The 18,890-nt window shown below is 48.6% G+C and overlaps 1 protein-coding gene and 1 pseudogene across 5 annotated transcripts in view; both read right to left on the bottom strand.

The window, feature by feature from the left end:
* The window catches only part of VPS53 (VPS53 subunit of GARP complex), a 174,305-nt gene that overhangs the window by 111,593 nt on the left and 43,822 nt on the right, over positions 1 to 18,890 (bottom strand). For 3 of the 5 annotated variants that reach the window (XM_050763532.1, XM_050763533.1, XM_050763534.1), the window contains exons 5-6: positions 4,416 to 4,531; positions 1,840 to 1,959 (exon numbers count right to left, since the gene is read on the bottom strand). In XM_050763532.1, the coding sequence (XP_050619489.1) occupies positions 1,840 to 1,959; positions 4,416 to 4,531 (236 nt within the window). Of the gene's footprint in view, positions 1 to 1,839; positions 1,960 to 4,415; positions 4,532 to 9,955; positions 10,043 to 18,890 lie in introns of all 5 variants that reach the window. The other 2 variants (XM_050763531.1, XM_050763530.1) reach the window with 1 other exon arrangement.
* Positions 4,567 to 6,702, bottom strand: LOC126938880 (40S ribosomal protein S4, X isoform-like; annotated as a pseudogene).

Raw genomic sequence — 18,890 nt, 5'->3', positions numbered from 1 at the left:
GACTCTGTCTCAGAAAAACAAAGCAAAACACTCATCTTACTAGCTACACGGGAAATGAAAATTAAAGGAACTGGATACCGTTTTCAACCATCAGAGAGATGAAAATGAAGAACAACAACATCACGTGTGGCTGAGGGTGCCGGGAAAGGTGCTCTCAGCTGAGGGTGCCGGGAAAGGTGCTCTCACAATTCACAGATCGTACTACAAGTATACAAAGCTTCGCTGCAGGGCAAATGGGCAGTAGTTACTAAAATTTTAAATGTATATAAACCTATAACCCAGAATCTGTCCTAGAGAAATACTTGCATATGTGCAAATGGGGGCATATTTTAAGATTTAGAAACAAACGATCTAGTGCTATACCTGTGGCATGTTATACTACGGGATTCTGTGCATCAATTCCAGGGAATGAAGCAGTTCTATACACACTGACGTGAAAAAAGAAATCTAAAAAATTCCAGAGAATGAAGCAGGTCTATACACACTGATGTGAAAAAAAAAAATCTAAAAAATTCCAGAGAATGAAGCAGGTCTATACATACTGACATGAAAAACAAATATCTAAAATACATGTGGTTGAAAACAAAAAGCAGTTTTTAGAATAAAGCGTAAGGTATGAAACCATTTAGTTAAAACAAAACAAAGCAAAACCAAAACCATTAACTGAAACTATAGATTTATGTAAATACATACATAAAAATCCGGAGCGATATCCAATAAACTGATAACAGTTACCACCTCTGGAGAGAATAATGGGATTCTGAGGTCTAGGTAAAGGGAACTTAGGCTTCATCTGTATATATATTTGACGCCTCCCAGGTTCAAGTGACTCTCCTGCCTCAGCTTTCCAAGTAGTTGCGATTACAGGCGCCCGCCACCATGTCCAGATAATTTTTGCATTTTTAGTAGAGACAGGGTTTCAACATGTTTGTCAGGCTGGTCTCGAACTCCTGACCTCAGGTGATCCACCTGCCGCGGCCTCCCAAAGTGCTGGGCTTACAGGTGTGAGCTACAGGGCCCGGCCATGGCTCACTGTATTTTCTAAAGACCATCACAGCAATCTATCCCATCCCACGTGCTTTTTGTAACGATGTGACTTTGACATTCCTCCCGTTAGCATTAGTGGATGGGAGAAGACTATGTTCCTTCCTCTTGAATCTTAGCAGCCTTGCGACTTCGGTAGAAGTGATGCTATGAAATTTCCCAGGCTTGCTTCTCTTGTGACGCTCATTCTTGGAACCAGCCACCTTAACATGAGGAAGTCCAAGAAGCCCGTGGAAGACAACAGAGAATCCCAGCCCAGGCCTGGCTGAGCTCCCAGCTGACAGCAAGTACCAAGGTGCCAGCCATGAGAGGGAGCCAGTGCATTCTCCAGTCCCTCTTGAGCTGCCTCGGCTAATGCTGCACGGAGCAGGGATGAGCTGGTCCCCTGAGCCAGGCCAAATTATACACGCAAAACAATTATTGTTTTAAGCTGCTAAGTTCTGTGCTGGTTTGTTACAAAGAAATAGATACCTAGAACAGTTTCCCTCACAAATGGGGACAGCTGAGAGTTGTCCATATACACAACTGCAACTATCTACGATAGGCAGCTTTAGAAGACACGGGAAGGGGTATCATGGGGGATGCCTGCACCAGACAGAGTCAGATCAGGTAGCATCTGAGGTTTCTTCACACAGTAGGATTCTGCAGTGAACATGCTGAGCTAAGTGCTTAAGCACCTCCTAGCACCAGGTCCTTTTCTGAAAGCAAGAGCACTTCCGCTGCGGACGGTTTACCTTTCGGAAAGCTGCCGGATCTGTGGAATCCCCATGGACTTTTCCTCCGGGGACAGTTTACCTTTCAGAAAGCTGCCGGATCTGTGGAATCCCCATATACTTGTGGAAGTGTTCCAGGACATTCATCACACCCTGAAGGAGATTAGCAACTTCTCCGTATTGTCTTCGCCTGGTCATGGCTCTGCAAGGAAAGAATAAGTTTAAAAGTCTAGAAAAACACTAAGAACACAAGATACAGACACAGAACAACCTACTCTAGCTCTCAAACAGACATCAACTCGGCTGAATCAACGTTCACTGAGTGCTGAGTATATAAGCTGCTGTGCGTTGTGGGAGGCAAAAAATAGGATCTGGTCCAAATTCTCAAGGTGACATCATACAGTAGGCAGAGAGTCAAGTACACATCTAACTAGTATAAAACAGGATGAACTATGTCCTAAACACAAGTGCACGTTATGTGCTACGGCGGGAAGAACGTGTGAGTGATTAATTCTCATTCGGTGTGGGGACAGGAATCTGGGAAGATGATGGATTTAGAATTTGGGTTGGATATTTTGGGATTAGCAAGCTTGGGACAGAGAACAGGGGTAGGGATGTTACTATCTGAGGATTACAGCCCATGAGCAAACCAAACACATCTTTCCAGGACAAAACAAAGGGCATGGCTGGGCGCGGTGGCTCATGCCTGTAATCCCAGCACTTTGGGAGGCTGAGGCGGGCGGTCATGAAGTCAGGAGATCAAGACCATCCTGGCCAACATGGTGAAACCCCGTCTCTACTAAAAATACAAAAAATTAGCTGGGCGTGGTGGCAGGTGCCTGTAATCCCAGCTACTCGGGAGGCTGAGGCAAGAGACTCACTTGAACCTGGGAAGCGGAGGTTTCAGTGAGCCAAGATCGTGCCACTGCACTCCAGCCAGGGCGACACTGTGAGACTCCCATCTCAAAAACAAAAACAAAAACACAGAAAGGGCCCAGCTTTAAATGTTAACTGAAATCTGCAGGTTCTGAGGCATCTGTGTCACAGACCTCTACTTTCCCTACTGCTAAGGTTAATGTCGCTTCAATAAAAGGATGCTGATAAAATCAAGTTATACACAGGGAGGAAATATAAACTATTAGATCTAAATTTTTCATTAGGGTTGGGCTATTTTATTACATTTTTAATTTATGATTTTCCATAAGAGGCATTGAAAAAGACAGGATCAAGTTCAAGCCAAGGTGTTACACTGCTACCAACATTGCTATCACTGCCTGTTCCCACCAGCGCCTGTTCTCACCACCGCCTGGTCTTAACCACTGCCTGGTCTCACCACCGCCTGTTCTCACCACTGCCTGGTCTCACCACCGCCTGTTCTCACCACTGCCTGGTCTTACCACCACCTGGTCTTAACCACCACCTAGTCTCACCAGTGCCTGTTCTCACCACTGCCTGTTCCCACCACCGCCTGTTCCCACCACCGCCTGTTCTCACCACTGCCAGCGCCTGTTCTCACCACCGCCTGGTCTTAACCACTGCCTGTTCTCACCACCGCCTGGTCTTAACCACTGCCTGTTCTCACCACCGCCTGTTCTCACCACTGCCTGTTCTCACCACCGCCTGTTCTCACCACTGCCAGCGCCTGTTCTCACCACCGCCTGGTCTTAACCACTGCCTGTTCTCACCATCGCCTGTTCTCACCACTGCCTGGTATTACCACCACCTGGTCTTAACCACCGCCTGGTCTCACCAGCACCTGGTCTCACCGCTGCCTGGTCTGTTGGTTTGGTGGACACCCACCACCCAAGAAAGAACAAATGTGACTGCCCTCTGGTCTCCCTCTGGCCCCTGCTCTCACTGCTCACAGGGGAGTGGACCGGGGGTCCCTGGAGCTCATGCAATACCTAGAGAGGTCAGGAAGAGGCCTGCCCCTCCTCCTCTTTCCCTGAAGGCACTGTCCCACTTCCCCCACCCAGGACTTCGAATGCTGTATCTCAGTTTCTAGGAAGATGAGCTTTCCCTGTCCACACATGGAATCACACTGAGGCTGGAGCAGGGGGAGTCCCCAGCCTGAGATGGGCCACAGAGGTGAGCTGGAGTGTCAGCATCTTGCTAGTAAAGGAGGCTTTAGACTGCTTCTCTGTAGTAAATAACCAGCTCTTCCTTCTAATACTATTTCTAATGTTCTGATGTATCATTCCCTCTACAAACCAAACGGAAAGCTAATAAAAAGTAGATTGAAAAAAAGTGGTTTGAATGACTGAGTTCTGTCTCCTATATAGGGTCTCTTTGATGACAGCGCAACTCAGCCCAACGCAAGTAGAAACTCGTCGAGGCAGAAGCAGCCGGGAGTGAACGTGGGCCTGCGTCCCTCTGTCTGCCTTGACGGTACAGAGCTGCAGCCTGAAGACGGGCCATATTCTCGGAATGGTTCTGAGAGGCTTCCTGGGTCCCCTTCTGACCGGCTGCCAGTGTTCGTTAGGTTTTGAACACCAGAGGGCACAAAGCAAAAACGTGACTGGACACTTGAAGCCAATTTGCAGAAGGTGGGACGGGATGGTGAGACTTTCCCGGCTGAGAAGTAAACAGGCCGACAACACCATTTCTCTATGTGACACATTTCCCGTGGCCCCAGAAGAGAAAGCTGGCATTGCTTACTCGAGGGAGTCGACACCTCCTGCCAGCATGTGCAGGTGGTTCAGCGTGGTGATTGAGGTGGTCAGGTGGCGTTTGGCGTGATCTAATTGCTTAATGTCACGGGTGATTTCTTTCACCTAAACATTGAAAAACCAAAGAGAGAAAAGAAGACGGTTAAGAAGGATGTAAAACGCTTCCGCAAGTAGCTCCCTAAGATGCGAATGCAGATGAAGCAGGGGAAAATCTCAGGTTAGCAAACACTCTCACAATACAAAATCAAAATAATTTCCAACCAGGCATTTAATGTGGCATCTCTTTGGACTTTACTTGGGGTTATAAAACCTTCAGCTGCGAGCATGAAATGAACTTTATTTTTTACCCCAAATGAAATGATCCAAACGGCAATTCAGTATTGAGCACACAGGACAGAGGAGGCAGGCACAGTACCGTTCCTCCTGAACAAGGTGAGGAAAGTATGCCTTCTGGTGCTGACGCCGCTGGCCGAACAAAATGCCTCAGTCAGCACCTGGCATTCACACGGTCTTTCCCAACGGAACGAGGGCCTGAGCCTCCAGCAAAGACTTTCAAATCTCAAGAAGACTGAAACAGAAGCCCTGTGACACACGCTTAACACGTAAGTTACCGGGAGGGCAGGCGCAGTCTTCAGGGAGCGAGAAGGCAGTTTGGGGAGTAAGAACCTGACAGTGTTGTTTCAGCAGGTGCAAGAGAAGAGAAGCTGTCTCCGGGAATGCAAGTGTATTTCAGTCACCAGAAAAGCATATTCAATAGAGAAGTTGGAAAAATTCCCCAACTTTACTAACACCCAGGTGAAATCATCCACTGTGTTTCTTGGTCCACGCTAAGAAACTTTTTGTGTGTGTGTGTGTGTGTGTGTGTGTGTGTTTTATCACGCCACATTAGTTTTAATTACGTACAAAGATCTAACATGTCACGCACGGACCATTTCACCCACTGCTCTGTTTGGCCGCCAGTCTCGTCTCTCTCTTCCGCAATGGTGAGGCGGGTACCCCTTCCTCGGGGAAGAAACATCCATGGTTTGTTGCCAATAGTGAAAATGTTGGAAAGTCGAGTGGCAAAGCTGTTGCCATTGGCGTCTTTCACATGAACCACGTCAAAAGATCCAGGGTGCCTCTCTCTGTTGGGGTCACACCAATTCTTCCTAGGTTGGCACCTCCAGTCACCACACACAGCTTACCAGTGTCGAACTTGATGAAATCAATAATCTTGCCAGTCTCCAAATCAATCTGAATGGTGTCATTCACCTCGATGAGGGGTCAGGGTAGCGGACGGTGCGCGCATCATGGTCACAAGATGAGGTGACCATATTCTTTTTTGTGCCCACAAAGATTTTTCTCACTTTGCACAACTTGTACCTGGCCTCCTCGGGTGTAATACGATGTACAGCAAAGCGACCCTTGGTGTCACAGATCAAATGGAAATTCTCGCCGGTCTTGCCAATGCTGATGACGTCCATGAACCCGGCAGGGGAGGTTGTATCAGTTCGGACCTTGCCATCGATCTTAATGAACCGCTGCATGCAAGTCTTCTTTCCTTAAGTCTGTTCCTTAGGAAAATGATGAGGGGGAGACACTCTCTCAACTTGGGGGACCGTGGACGGACTAGGAGCAAACACACCAGTCCATTTATCCAGCACCCAATGCTTTGGAGCTGCCATGCGCTTCAGACGCTTTTTGGCACCACGAGCCATGGCTGCATTAGGCAAGGAAAGGGGACCTCCGTCTTCCGGTGCACGCAGCGAAACTTTCTCAAGAGCAATTTGGTTGCCCAGGTTCTGTGATACCTGGAAGGAAGGGACTGCCCTGGACACCAAGCACAAACACTGCAGTCACGGGATAGATGCATCCCACTAAAGGGAGACACTCGGCAGTGAGTTCATGGGCCCCGTGAACTCATAAAGGTTACGACCTGCCCAGCTCAAGTCCACACCCACAATCCTGCAAGCCTCACCTGGATCTCAGCTGTAAAAAGCCTCTTTCATGGTGACTTCCCAATCAAGCCTTCCTTCCTTCTGCAACCCCCAAACAACCTCTGTTTCCACTGAATTAAAAAAAAAAAAGAAAGTTTAAGACCCACCACTACTTTACCAAATACTTGAATTTGAGGCAAAAAAAACAACCCAGGAGTGGTGTCACAAGCTGGATATACAAGGCTGAAGACTGGCCCTGTAATCTGAGCACCCACTTGCCGATCTGAAATCAGCATCCTTTTTCCTACAAAACAATCTCTGTATCTCTTCCAGGGTTTTTAGCTTTGGTCTAACATAGGGAGTCTTTATTTTTTATTTTTTTTTATTTATTTATTTATTTATTTATTTATTGAGATGGAGTCTCGCTCTGTCGCCCAGGCTGGAGTACAGTAGTGCGATCTCGGCTCACTGCAGCCTCCACCTCCCAGGCAAGCGATTCTCTGCCTCAGCCTCCGGAGCACCTGGGATTACAGGTGTGCACCACGACGCCTGGTTAATTTTTGTATTTTTAGTACAGACACAGTTTTGCCATGTTGGCCAGGCTGGCCCTGAACTCCTGGCCTCAAGTAATCCGCCCTCCTTGGCCTACCAAAGTGCTGGGATTACAGGCGTGAGCCATGGTGCCCGGCCGCATCGGGGGTCTTTAACCACCGTGTTCAAAGTCACAGTCATCTTCGACTCTTCCTGGTCCCTGCATCATTAACTCCTAAATATTCTTCCTCTGCTTCATCTCAAGAATCTATCCCTTCTCTCTATTCCTCGTTCAGGCCCTCACCGCTCTACACTGGAGCTGACTGGTCTCTGTATTCCCAGGCTCTCCCATCACTCCCCATCCCACAGCCTGTGTTTCTCTAGACAAACTGAACCGCAAATTTTTCCCTAAACAAAGCCTTCAATGGCAGGGCATGCCAGGGGTACTCAGATAAAACCGACACGAGACCACCCGTGAGACAGAATGCCCATGGTTGATTCGCCTCAACTGTTGCCCATGGGCAGCGAAAACGGGCAGAGCTGAAGCGGGAGGTTTTAGAGTCAGACAGATCCAGGGCTGAACCCCAGCTCCACCACTCACCAACACTGCATCCTAGAACAAGTTTCTCAGCCTCACGGAGTCTCAGTTTTCTCATCGATAAGATGGGTAATCACAGAGATAATAATGATCCTAAAACCTAGTTCACAAGGTTGTTGTGAGGGCTAAATCAGAGTGCTGGTGCAAAGCAGCCAGCACAGAGCTGACACTGAACGAGCTCAAGAAAGATCACGTCTCCCATGCAGGGAGGCCCCTGAAACTACTGCCACGGAATGACAGATGAAATGCTCCCGATTACCGTAAATACAACATCGCATGCAGGACTGTGTAAAGACAATGCCAGGCTGGGCTACCAGAATGAGCCAACAGCACGTGATGTGCTTCCCCCTGCAGAGAGCCTATGAACGGACATGCAGTCAGGGAGGTTTCACATCACCAAGATTCCTGTCCCAGAAAAGCAGATGTTCATAGCTCTGGGAATGGAATGTGACCCTTGTGGAGAGCCTATACATGGACGCATGGGGGGGACGCCTGTTCATATGGATAAGATAGGGCTATAAACGCCCTCATCTTCCACGGCTCTTCTAGGCCTCTTTAGGGTTAAGACATACTCCCTTCTGAGAATTTCTGGTCTAACCGGTTGTCTAGCTTCATATCCTGTTTCTCTGGATTGTTTGTAACCAGGTTTTGCTGCAACTGTTACTGCTGATTAATATCTCACTAATCATAGGTTATGGAAAGACTGTGTCCCCATTTTAAGGCTCTGTTAGAAATTGCTGATGCACACACTCTATTGTAAATTCTTATCTGTGTACTGTACTTCTGCATACAGATGTTATGTTAAAGAATTACTTCATCCCCATGTGACCATCTCACCTCATAATCAAATGACCCCAAATCCTTCACTAACCTACCCCCGGCCTCACTAAACTTAGTAATAAATGTTGGCATATCCAGTGCATTGTTGGCACCGTGGGACCAGAAGGCGGTGACCCCCCTGGACCCAGCTTTCACTATCTTGTGTGTGTCTATTATTTCTCGACCTGCCGATCCGCCTGGGAACAAAGAGAGAGCCCCGCTGCATTGCAGGCTGCTGGCCAGATCCCGCAATACCCCCCTCACTCCCACCACTTCCTCCCTTCAGCACAGCACTGTGCAGGAAAGCAAACTGCTTTAAAATAAGACGTCTCATAACTTGGGAGCAAACTGTCACTGCAAACCCCCTCGGTTGGAAGAGGAAGCATACTCCAGAACTCAGATTAGCATCATAAGGATATCAATAAATGCAATCAGCTCCAGCAAAAGCAGCGTGGGACTCTCTCACTGATCACCACGCTTTGAGGCTCCTGAGTGCTGCTGGGTGTGGTGCCTCCTTGGGGAAGGACCACAGAAAATCTAGGTCCCTAGAATATGCTCAGTGCTCTTCATATGTTTAATTTTCACAACAACCCTGTGAGGCAAATACCATTACTCCTATTTTACAGTTGACGAAACTGGAATTCTGAGACAATTGAGAGACAAGACACTACTGAGTCCGAATCTGAACCCAGGATCCAGCACTTCCCAGTGCCTCCCACGGGGGAGGAGAGTCTGAACGCAGGATCCAGCACTTCCCAGTGCCTCCCATGGGGGTGGAGAGGGTGAATGAATGCTGGATTCTCGGTCTTCAGAGCAAGCTTCTGAGCACATCACTGGGGGACACAGATTCGTCAAGGGGGAACTCAACCAAAACCACACACATGGATCATGGGCAGGGGATACCCCTCCTCCCTGCATCCCTCCCTCCTCCCAGCTCCAGGACCCTTCTCAGTGTGCACCAAGCTACACACCACACATCTTGATGGAGAAATGCGTGGTACCAATACCAAGAGATGTGAGAGAAAGGAATATCCAAAATGACTAGGAAACTATTTTCAGAAAGGAGAAAAAAAAATTGCAGCCGGGCACGGGGGCTCACGCTTGTAATCCCAGCACTTTGACTATGTAAAGGCTGGGCGCGGGGGCTCACGCCTGTAATCCCAGCACTTTGGGAGGCCGAGGCAAGCGGATCATGAGGTCAGGAGATCAAGACCATCCTGGCCAACGTGGTGAAACCTCATCTCTACTAAAAATACAAAAATTAGCCGGGTGTGGTAGCGGGTGCCTGTAATCCCAGCTACTCGGGCGGCTCAGGCAGAGGAATCGCTTGAACCTGGGAGGCAGAGGTTGCAGTGAGCCGAGATCGGACCAATGCACTCTAGCCTGGGTGACAGGGCAAGACCCCATAAGAAGAAGAAGAAAAAAAAAGTTGCCTGTTTAAACCCAGGGCTGCAAATGCAGGGCAGCAGAGATGGTGAGTCACTGCTGACCAGCAGCTCCCCTTGAATTGATCTGAATGCATTCCTAGGGGCTTGCTTTAGAGATGCAGATGACCGTGGCTGGCAGGAGGTGCCATTATTAGAAAAAGCTCCTTATTAGAATGCCCAGATGAGAAGCTCACTTCCCCTTTTGGTGCAAAAAGGTTAGGAAGAAACCAGAACTCACCATTTGCTCTGACTTTTCAGCTTTGTCTTTGATGTCTTTGATTTTGCCAAAGAGCTGCTGGATGGCTTTCTGAGCCTCTTCCAGTGCCTAGAGTAAGAGAAACACATGAACAACAAAAGGCAGCTGGAGACGGCACCGGTCACTACGCTGTAACCCACGCTGGGCACACTGGAGACAGCACCGGTCACTACGCTGTAACCCACGCTGGGCACACTGGAGACAGCACCGGTCACTACGCTGTAACCCACGCTGGGCACACTGGAGACAGCACCGGTCACTACGCTGTAACCCACGCTGGGCACACTGGAGACAGCACCGGTCACTACGCTGTAACCCACGCTGGGCACACTGGAGACAGCACCGGTCACTACGCTGTAACCCACGCTGGGCACACTGGAGACAGCACCGGTCACTACGCTGTAACCCACGCTGGGCACACCGGTCACTACGCTGTAACCCACGCTGGGCACACTGGAGACAGCACCGGTCACTACGCTGTAACCCACGCTGGGCACACTGGTCACTACGCTGTAACCCACGCTGGGCACACTGGAGACAGCACCGGTCACTACGCTGTAATCCACGCTGGGCACAAAAGAAACTTCCATAAAGCTCTCCTGACTCGTCGTGCTTATGCCAACGATTTTTCTGTACAGCATCCGGTATCTGCTTACAGGCAAACACTCGGGACTCTTACCAACGTGCCTCGCAAAGTTTTAACTTAAAACTAAATGATTCCCCCCATCTCAGTGATTACTGTCCACGTTACTGATAACAGCAAATAGGACAAGTATACCTCTGTGTGTGCGTGTATGCAAGCAACCATGCGCAGTGACCTTCAAAGCCTCCTACAGAGGGACGGGGTAGCTCTAAATTGGGGCGAGGGAAAGCTCTGGACTTGGAAGTTCCAGATTGTGCCTTCAAAAAGCCTGAACCGTGAATGGGGACTCCAGAACTGCAACAAATCTTAAAGACTTTCATAGTAAGTCATTTGAAAACCAATGAACTGCACTTAGAAAGGAACGCTGGGCGGGGCACAGTGGCTCATGCCTGTAATCCGAGCACTTTGGGAGTCCGAGGTGGGCGGATCACGAGGTCAGGAGATCGAGACCATCCTGGCTAACACGGTGAAACCCGTCTCTACTAAAAATACAAAAAATTAGCCAGGCGAGGTGGCGGTACCTGTAGTCCCAGTTACTCGGGAGGCTGAGGCAGGACAATGGCATCAACCCGGGAGGCGGAGCTTGCAGTGAGCCAAGATCATGCCACTGCACTCCAGCCTGGGAGACAGACAGAGCGAGAATCCGTCTCAAAAAAAAAGGGGGGGGGGCACTAAAAGCTAACGGTGGCTCACACCTGTAATCCCAGCACTTCAGAGGCTGAGGCAGGAGGATTGCTTGGGCCCAGGAGTTCAAGACTAGCCTGGGTAACATGGCGAGACTCAGTCTCTGGAAAAAAAAAAAAAAAGTTAGCTAGCCAGACATGGTGGCACACGCCTGTAGTCTCAACTACTTGGGAGGCTGAGGTGGGAAGATTACTTGAGCCTGGGAGGTCAAGGCTGCAGTGAACTGTGATCACGCCACTGCACTCCAGCCTGGTGACTGAGCGAGGCCTTGTCTCAAAAAACAAGCAAAAAGCTAATGGTGAGCCCAGTATTTCCACTGACATAAACACCTGCAAAGACGGATGCTATACAATAAAAGTTTTACAACACGGCTGCAGCTTCTGCCAGGAGGGGAAGCAACATGAGGGCAGTTGTGAGACATGGAGACCAGAAAGTATCTGTGAGCGCCAGCAGCCCACGGACGTGCACAGACCATTCGCACTGGACTGTCCGCTGAACTGTCTGTGACTAAACACTGCCTACAGCTAAAGTGTCTGTGAGCGCCAGCAGCCCACGGACGTGCACAGACCATACGCACTGGACTGTCCGCTGAACTGTCTGTGACTAAACACTGCCTACAGCTAAAGTGTCTGTGAGCGCCAGCAGCCCACGGACGTGCACAGACCATACGCACTCTAATAAAGACGACGAATTCCTGCGGCAGTTATAGTACTAGCCACGAGTCGGCATCTCCTTAACTCACTCCTTCAGTCATTCAGTGAGTATTTACTGAATGCCTCCCATACACCAGGCTTGATTCCGAGCATGGGGAATCCAATGGGAAACAAGACAGTATGGTCCCTCTCTCTGTCCTCAAGGAACGAACTTACTTTGAGAAGTAAGTAAGGGGGAGGAGATCCTCTAAAAACAACAAAATAAAGAAACAAGTGTGTCTTTACTTTGGATACACAAGTGTCCCTAAGTGTGACAGGTGTGGTGAAGGACTTATGCAGAGTTATGAGAATAAGGGAGATGGTGGTCATGGAAGGTCTCCTGAGAAAGGGCACCCGAATCAGGGCTGCAGGATGAGGAGGTGTCAGAATTTGTAGATTTGGAGTAAGAGGATTTTTTTTTTTTTTTTTTTTTTGACATGGAGTCTCACTCTGTCGCCCAGGCTGGAGTGAGTGACGCAATCTCGGCTCACTGCAAGCTCCGCCTCCCGGGTTCACGCCATTCTCCTGCCTCAGCCTCCCGAGTAGCTGGGACTACAGGCGCCCACCACAACACCCAGCTAATTTTTTGTATTTTTAGTAGAGACGGGGTTTCACCATGTTAGCCATGATGGTCTTCATCTCCCGACCTTGTGATCCACCTGCCTTGGCCTCCCAAAGTGCTGGGATTACAGGCGTAAGCCACCGCGCCCGGCCTAGAGTAAGAGATTTTTAAGCAGAGAGAACAGCAAATGCAAACACCCTGACAGAGAAAAGACCTCTATGTTTTGGAGGTCCAAAAAGAGAGACAGTAGGTGGTAGTGTAATATCGCAGTGGGAAGTGTCTAGAAATAATCTGGAGAGGTAGGCAGGAGCCAGGGCATGGAGGGGCTCAAAGCATGAGGATTCTCGTCTAAGTGCAAATGAGAAGCCACTGAAGGGTTTTAAACAAGGGACAGATGCACAGTTTACTTGTACAAAAGACTGTCCTGGCTGTTATGTGGCAAGAGAGTTGTGCAGGGGCAGGAGGAAAAGCAGGAGTGAAAGGCCCGTGAAAAGTTGCTACAGCTGTCCACACGAGACGGTGGAGGTCTAGACAAGGCAGCCGGTGCTGACGGGAAGACGCGGAGCGATGCAAGGTTTCTAGGAAGCTCTGACGCACAGGACTCACTCACAGACGGACTCTTTGTGGGGAACGAGGGTGAGGGAAGAACCAAGGATGACTCCCGGGTTTTGGTTCACTGACTGAACCAGGAAATGCAGGAGGAGGACAGGTCCGACAGGCAGGTGTGTCGTGGTGGCTGGGAGTGAAGAGTCCCATCTGCAATACGTTAAGGGCGCCTGTGCTGTGGCTGGAATGTGTCCCCAAAGTCATGCATTGGAAACATAATCCCCAGTGCAATGGTGTTGACAGGCGGGGCCTTTACCAGGCGACCAGGTCATGAGGGTGGTTTGCCCTCATGAATGAACGAATGGCACCATCCCAAGAGTGGGCTCTTGATAAAAGGATCTGTTCAGCCACTTTCTCATGCATGTGCACACTTTCTTGCCTTCTACCTCTGCCATGGGGCGACGCAGTGAGAAGGCCCTCTCCGCGGGATGACGCTGTAAGAAGCCCTCGCCACAGGACGACGCCGTAAGAAGCCCTCTCCATAAGAAGCCCGTGCCAGATGTGGGCCCATTGACCTTGAACTTCCCAGCCTCCAGAATTGCAAGAAAGAAATCTCTTTTCTTTATAAATGATTATCTGTTCTATTCTGTTACAGTAACATAAAACACACTAAGAAAACTGGTATCAAGAAGTGGGCTATTGCTATAGTAAATACCTGAAAACATGGCTTTGGAACTGGGTAATGGACAGATGTGGAACAGTTTTGAAGTGAATGCTGGAAAAAGCCTGTATTGCTGTGAACAGAGTGCTAACGGCGATTTGGCTAAGGGGGATTCAGCTAACGGGGATTCGGCTAAGGGGGATTCAGCTACAGGCTCAGAAGAAAAACAGAAATGTAGAGAAAGTCTGGAACTTCTTAGAAATGACTTAGTGGTTGTGACAGAGTGTTGGCAGAAATACAGACAGGAGCCTGGGCACGGTGGCTCACGTCTGTCATCCCAGTACTTTGGGAAGCCAAGGCGGGCGGATTACCGGAAGTCTGGAGTTCAAGACCAGCCTGACCAACATAGTGAAACCCCATCTCTACTCAAAATACAAAAATTAGCTGAGCATGGTGGCGGGCGCCTGTAATCCCAGCTACTCGGGAGGCTGAGGCAGGAGAATCACTTGAACCCAGGAGGCGGAGGCTGCAGTGAGCTGAGATAGCATCATTGCACTCCAGCCTGGGCGACAAGAGCAAGACTCTGTCTCCACCAAAAAAAAGACAGCTTACTTGAGATCAAGTAGAGACATTAAGTTGGACATAAGATTCTGGAGCTGGAAAGAGAGGTGATAGGCTGGGATTTAAATTCAGAAGTCATTACTTAAAGATGATATTTAAGTCTGTAAGACTAGGAGAAGTCACCTAGGGAGAGAAAATAGACAGAGAGGAGAAGACGGCACAGGGTTGACCCTTGGGTATGCCAATATTCAGACGTCTAACATAAAAAAAGCAGAGATGCAGAGAAAAACCACCAGTGACATGAGAAAAAATCAGGGACAATGGGTGTTACATAAGCCAAACAAAAGTGTCTGAAGGAAGAGAACAGAGTGATTGTGCCTTCTGTTGTTAAAAACTCATATAAGATGCTGGGTGCGGTGGTTCATGCCTGTTACCCCAGCACTTTGGGAGGCCAAGGTGGGTGGATCACCCGAGGTCAGGAGTTCAAGACCAGCCTGGCCAATATGATGAAACCCTATCTCTACTCAAAATACGAAAATTAGCTGGGCGTGGTGGCGGGCGCCTGTAGTCCCAGCTACTCAGGAGGCTGAGACAGGAGAATTGCTTGAACCCGGGAGGCAGAGGTTGCAGTAAGCCAAGATCACACCATTGCACTCCAGCCTGGGCAACAAGAGCAAAACTCCGTCCAAAAAAAAAAAAAAAACCTCATGCGGATCACGCAGTCAAGAGTTCAAGACCAGCCTGAGCAACATGGTGAAACCCCGTCTCTACTAAAAATACAAAAATTAGCCAGGCATGGTGGCCCGTGCCTGTAATCTCAGCTACTCAGGAGTGAGGCACAAGAATCGCTTGAACCCAGGAAACAGAAGCTACAGTGAGCCAAGATCACGCCACTGCACTCCAGCCTGGGCGATAGAGCAAGACTCCATCTCGAAAAAAAAAAAAAAAAAAATGAAGACAGCTGCTACTGATTTTGACAACAGGGAAGCTGTTGGTGACCTTGACAAGCGCAGTCTCAGTGCAGTTAAGGGGAATGGACAGCGATGAAAGGATAAAGCAGAGGCTGTGGTCACAGAGCAGGCCAGCAAAGGACAGCCATGGGCTGAAGCCAGTCTGCCACGTCCACTGCCTGTTTTTGTGAACGGTGTGTTTTTGGAACACAACCAAACCCATTTGTTTAAGTATTGTTTATGGGGATTTTGCCACACAATGGCAGAGATAAAGAGTTACAACAGAGACCATATGGTCAGTAAAGGCTAAAATATTTACTATCTAGCCCTTAACAGAAACTTTGCTGACCCTGGTATAGACTTTTTTTTCCCCCCCAAGAAGTTTTTGCTATGAGAAGGGAAGAAAAATAGGGCAATAGATGGGGTAAAAGGAGTAATTTTTAAAGATGAGAAATGCCTGCATACGTCTGCTTGGGAATGATTTAACAGGAGAGAAATTTATTGGGGGGGGGTAACGGGTTAATTACAGAAGAGGACTTTTTGAAACATAATGTTCTTGAATTGTTTAGTGCAGGGGACCCCAAGCCCTGGGCCATGGGCCAGTACCAGTCCGTGGCCTGACAGGAACTGGGTTGCACAGTAGGAGGCGAGCGGCGGGCACGTGAACGACCACGACCTTCTGAGCTCCCCGTCCTCAGATCAGCGGGGGCATTAGATTCTCAGAGGAGCGTGAACCACAGCAGGAGGTGAGCGGCGGGCAAGTGAGTGAGCACGACCGCCTGAACTCCCCGTCCTCCGATCAGCGGGGGCATTAGATTCTCAGAGGCACGCGAACCGTATTGTGAACTGTGCACACGAGGGATCTAGGTTGTGTGCTTCTTAACGGAATCTAACTAATGCCTGGTTATCCGAGGTAGAACAGTTCCATCCTGAAACCATGTCCCCCTCCCTGGTCCATGGGAAAACTGTCTTCCAAAAAACTGCTCCCTGGTGCCAAAAAGGCTGGGGACCACTGGTTTAGTGTACGAGTATTAGCCCTTTAGCAGGGTTATAAGTATCCTTTAGAATGGGGACCAAAGATATGAACAGCATTCCTGTAAAGCCTATAGCTAAGCCAATCATCCATCTACTTTACCAGGGACACGCTGAGTTTATGATTCAGTATAAGTATTAGTAGCTCCCTTTCCTTCTCAAAGTGACTCTGGTGATAAACCACACGGTCACCTCACCTACAGCATCTAACCAAGGCTACAGCACAGCGGGACCTTGGCAAATATCACCCGCTGATTAAAAGCACCACGGTGCACCCGTCAGAGTGCTGGTGCCGAGGCTGCTGCTCTAAGTGTGCTCGTAACCATTCCTCTAACTTCAGGCACCACCACGAGCGGTGGTTCAAAATCACAGCTTCAGGCTTTCTGTAAGTGTTCTCTATTTGGCTTACACAGAGTCTAATGTCCAACAGGCTACATGGGATCAGTAAATACTAAACCCACTGAAGCCTTCTAAAAAAGGTTGGATCGTGGAGTTAAAAGTACGACAGAGGCCTCTGTAGGCAACTGACCACCGGAAAGCACTGATCCTGTTGGACACAGCTCGCACGGAAACCTGTGACACTGCAGGTCATGTCATGTTACGGGGACATGCTAATGGGATCAGAGCCACTGTATTCTAGCCAAACACCCCAAAACATGACATTCAGCTAAGAAAGGCAAAAAAGGGGCTAAGTTATACGCTGAGGTCTCACGTCTGAAGATGTCTGGATGATCCGATCTCAGAGAAAGGGTTTCCATCCCGTTCTCTCGTATGCCAAACCTGGCATCCTACCAGAACTGTCTGTGCTGAGGGTATCGCTTTCTTCTTCCGGCAAACACAACCGTACGTGTCACGGTCTCCAAGACAGATAAACGACCTGCCAGACTTTTTTCTGGAGGGAATGCTTTTGCTTGTTACAATAATGTACTGAAGTTGGAGAAATTTAATATAATTCATTTAGCAGAGTTTAAAAAGCTCCTCTGAAGTATTCATACTATCAAGCAAGTCCATTCTCAACACATACCCTAATATTTGACATCTAACCTCTGATCATCAGTCATACAGAAAGAAGATTGTTTTGCAACTGGAAGAATCATAGGACCTACAAGAAGTTAAGGGTTTTTAAGAAATACCAAAATATCTTTACTACCAGGCTAATCAGAAAACGTGCTGAAAGAATGATTCTGGCACTGTCCCTAGACACTTTTTAAAATAAAAATGTGGTTAGCCGGGCAGGGGGGCAGTAGCTCATGCCTATAATCCCAGCACGCTGGGAGGCTGAGGGTAGATTACTTGAGGCCAGGAGTTCAAGACCAGTCTGACCAACATGGCGAAACCCCGTCTCTACTAAAAACACCAAAAAAATTAGCTGAGTGTGCTAGTGCACGCCTATAGTTCCAGCTACTCAGGAGGCTGAGGCACGAGAATCACTTAAGCCCAGGAGGCGGAGTGAGCTTAAGTGAGCCAAGATTGTGCCACTGCACTCCAACCTGAGTGACAGAAATAGACTCTGTTTCAAAAAAAAAAAAAAGTAGGCCGGGCACAATGGCACACACCTGTAATCCCAGCACTTTGGGAGGCTGAGGCAGGTGGATCATGAGGTCAGGAGTTCAAGACCATCCTGACCAACATGGTGAAACCCCGTCTCTACTAAAAATATAAAAATTAGCCTGGCGTGGTGGCGTGTAATCCCAGCTACTTGGGAGGTTGAGGCAGGGGAATCGCTTGAACCAGGGAGTCAGAGGTTGCAGTGTGCTGAGATCGTGCCATTGCACTCCAGCCTGGTGACAGAGTGAGACTTCATCTAAAAAAAAAAAAAAGTAATAATAAAATTAAAAGGTGGCTACTTTCCATTGCAAGCTGTTTGTGGATTAAAAACAGAACTAATCGCTCCTAAAAATGTCTGCATTTAATCTACCCCACTAGAGTTTCTGAACAGAACACTGGAGCTACAGCCGGTATCTAACGGTGTTCTAAACCGTGGCCCTCTTTAGGACTCAAATTCTATAAACACATAGCCTGCATCTGAAAGTGTCATAAAGCAGCGACTGCGTTTAATCTGCCCCTACCGGAATTTCTGAACTGAGCACCGGAGTCACAGCCTGTATCTGACAGTGTTACAAAGCGGCCCTCTTTTAAGACTCAAATTCTGTAAACAGGAGATGAAAAGCAACCCACTGAATGAGCCCAGAAGGCTCAGCAAAGCCAGTTTCGGTATCTCTCTGTTTCTGTGCACCCTAACTGTAGCCGCCACTCTGAATCTTCCTTGCCTCCTGGGGGAGACCGTGAGCAGGCTCCTAAAGCCACAGGAGGTGGTATGTGCAGAAGATAAGGAGTGTAGAACCTGGCACAGACTCTACTGCTTTCTTCTTTCTCCTTTTTCTTTTCTGCAGAACTGTTGTTTGCCACCTTCATAGAGAGAGGGGCTCTGATTCACTGGAAATGCCTTAAGAAATAAGCATCCTCTCTGGCTCTCAGATGCATCTAATTTTGCAGTTTATGCTACAGAGAATTATGTTGCCTTTATCCTGTGAGTCCACAGGCAGCCTTTCAGAGATTTTAAACTCAGATCCCTTTTGTTGGCTT

The sequence above is a fragment of the Macaca thibetana genome, chromosome 16, assembly GCF_024542745.1.
Source record: "Macaca thibetana thibetana isolate TM-01 chromosome 16, ASM2454274v1, whole genome shotgun sequence".
NCBI classification, from domain to species: domain Eukaryota; kingdom Metazoa; phylum Chordata; class Mammalia; order Primates; family Cercopithecidae; genus Macaca; species Macaca thibetana.
Note: the sequence above shows the minus strand (reverse complement) of the source record. Positions and strands in the feature narration are given on the sequence as shown.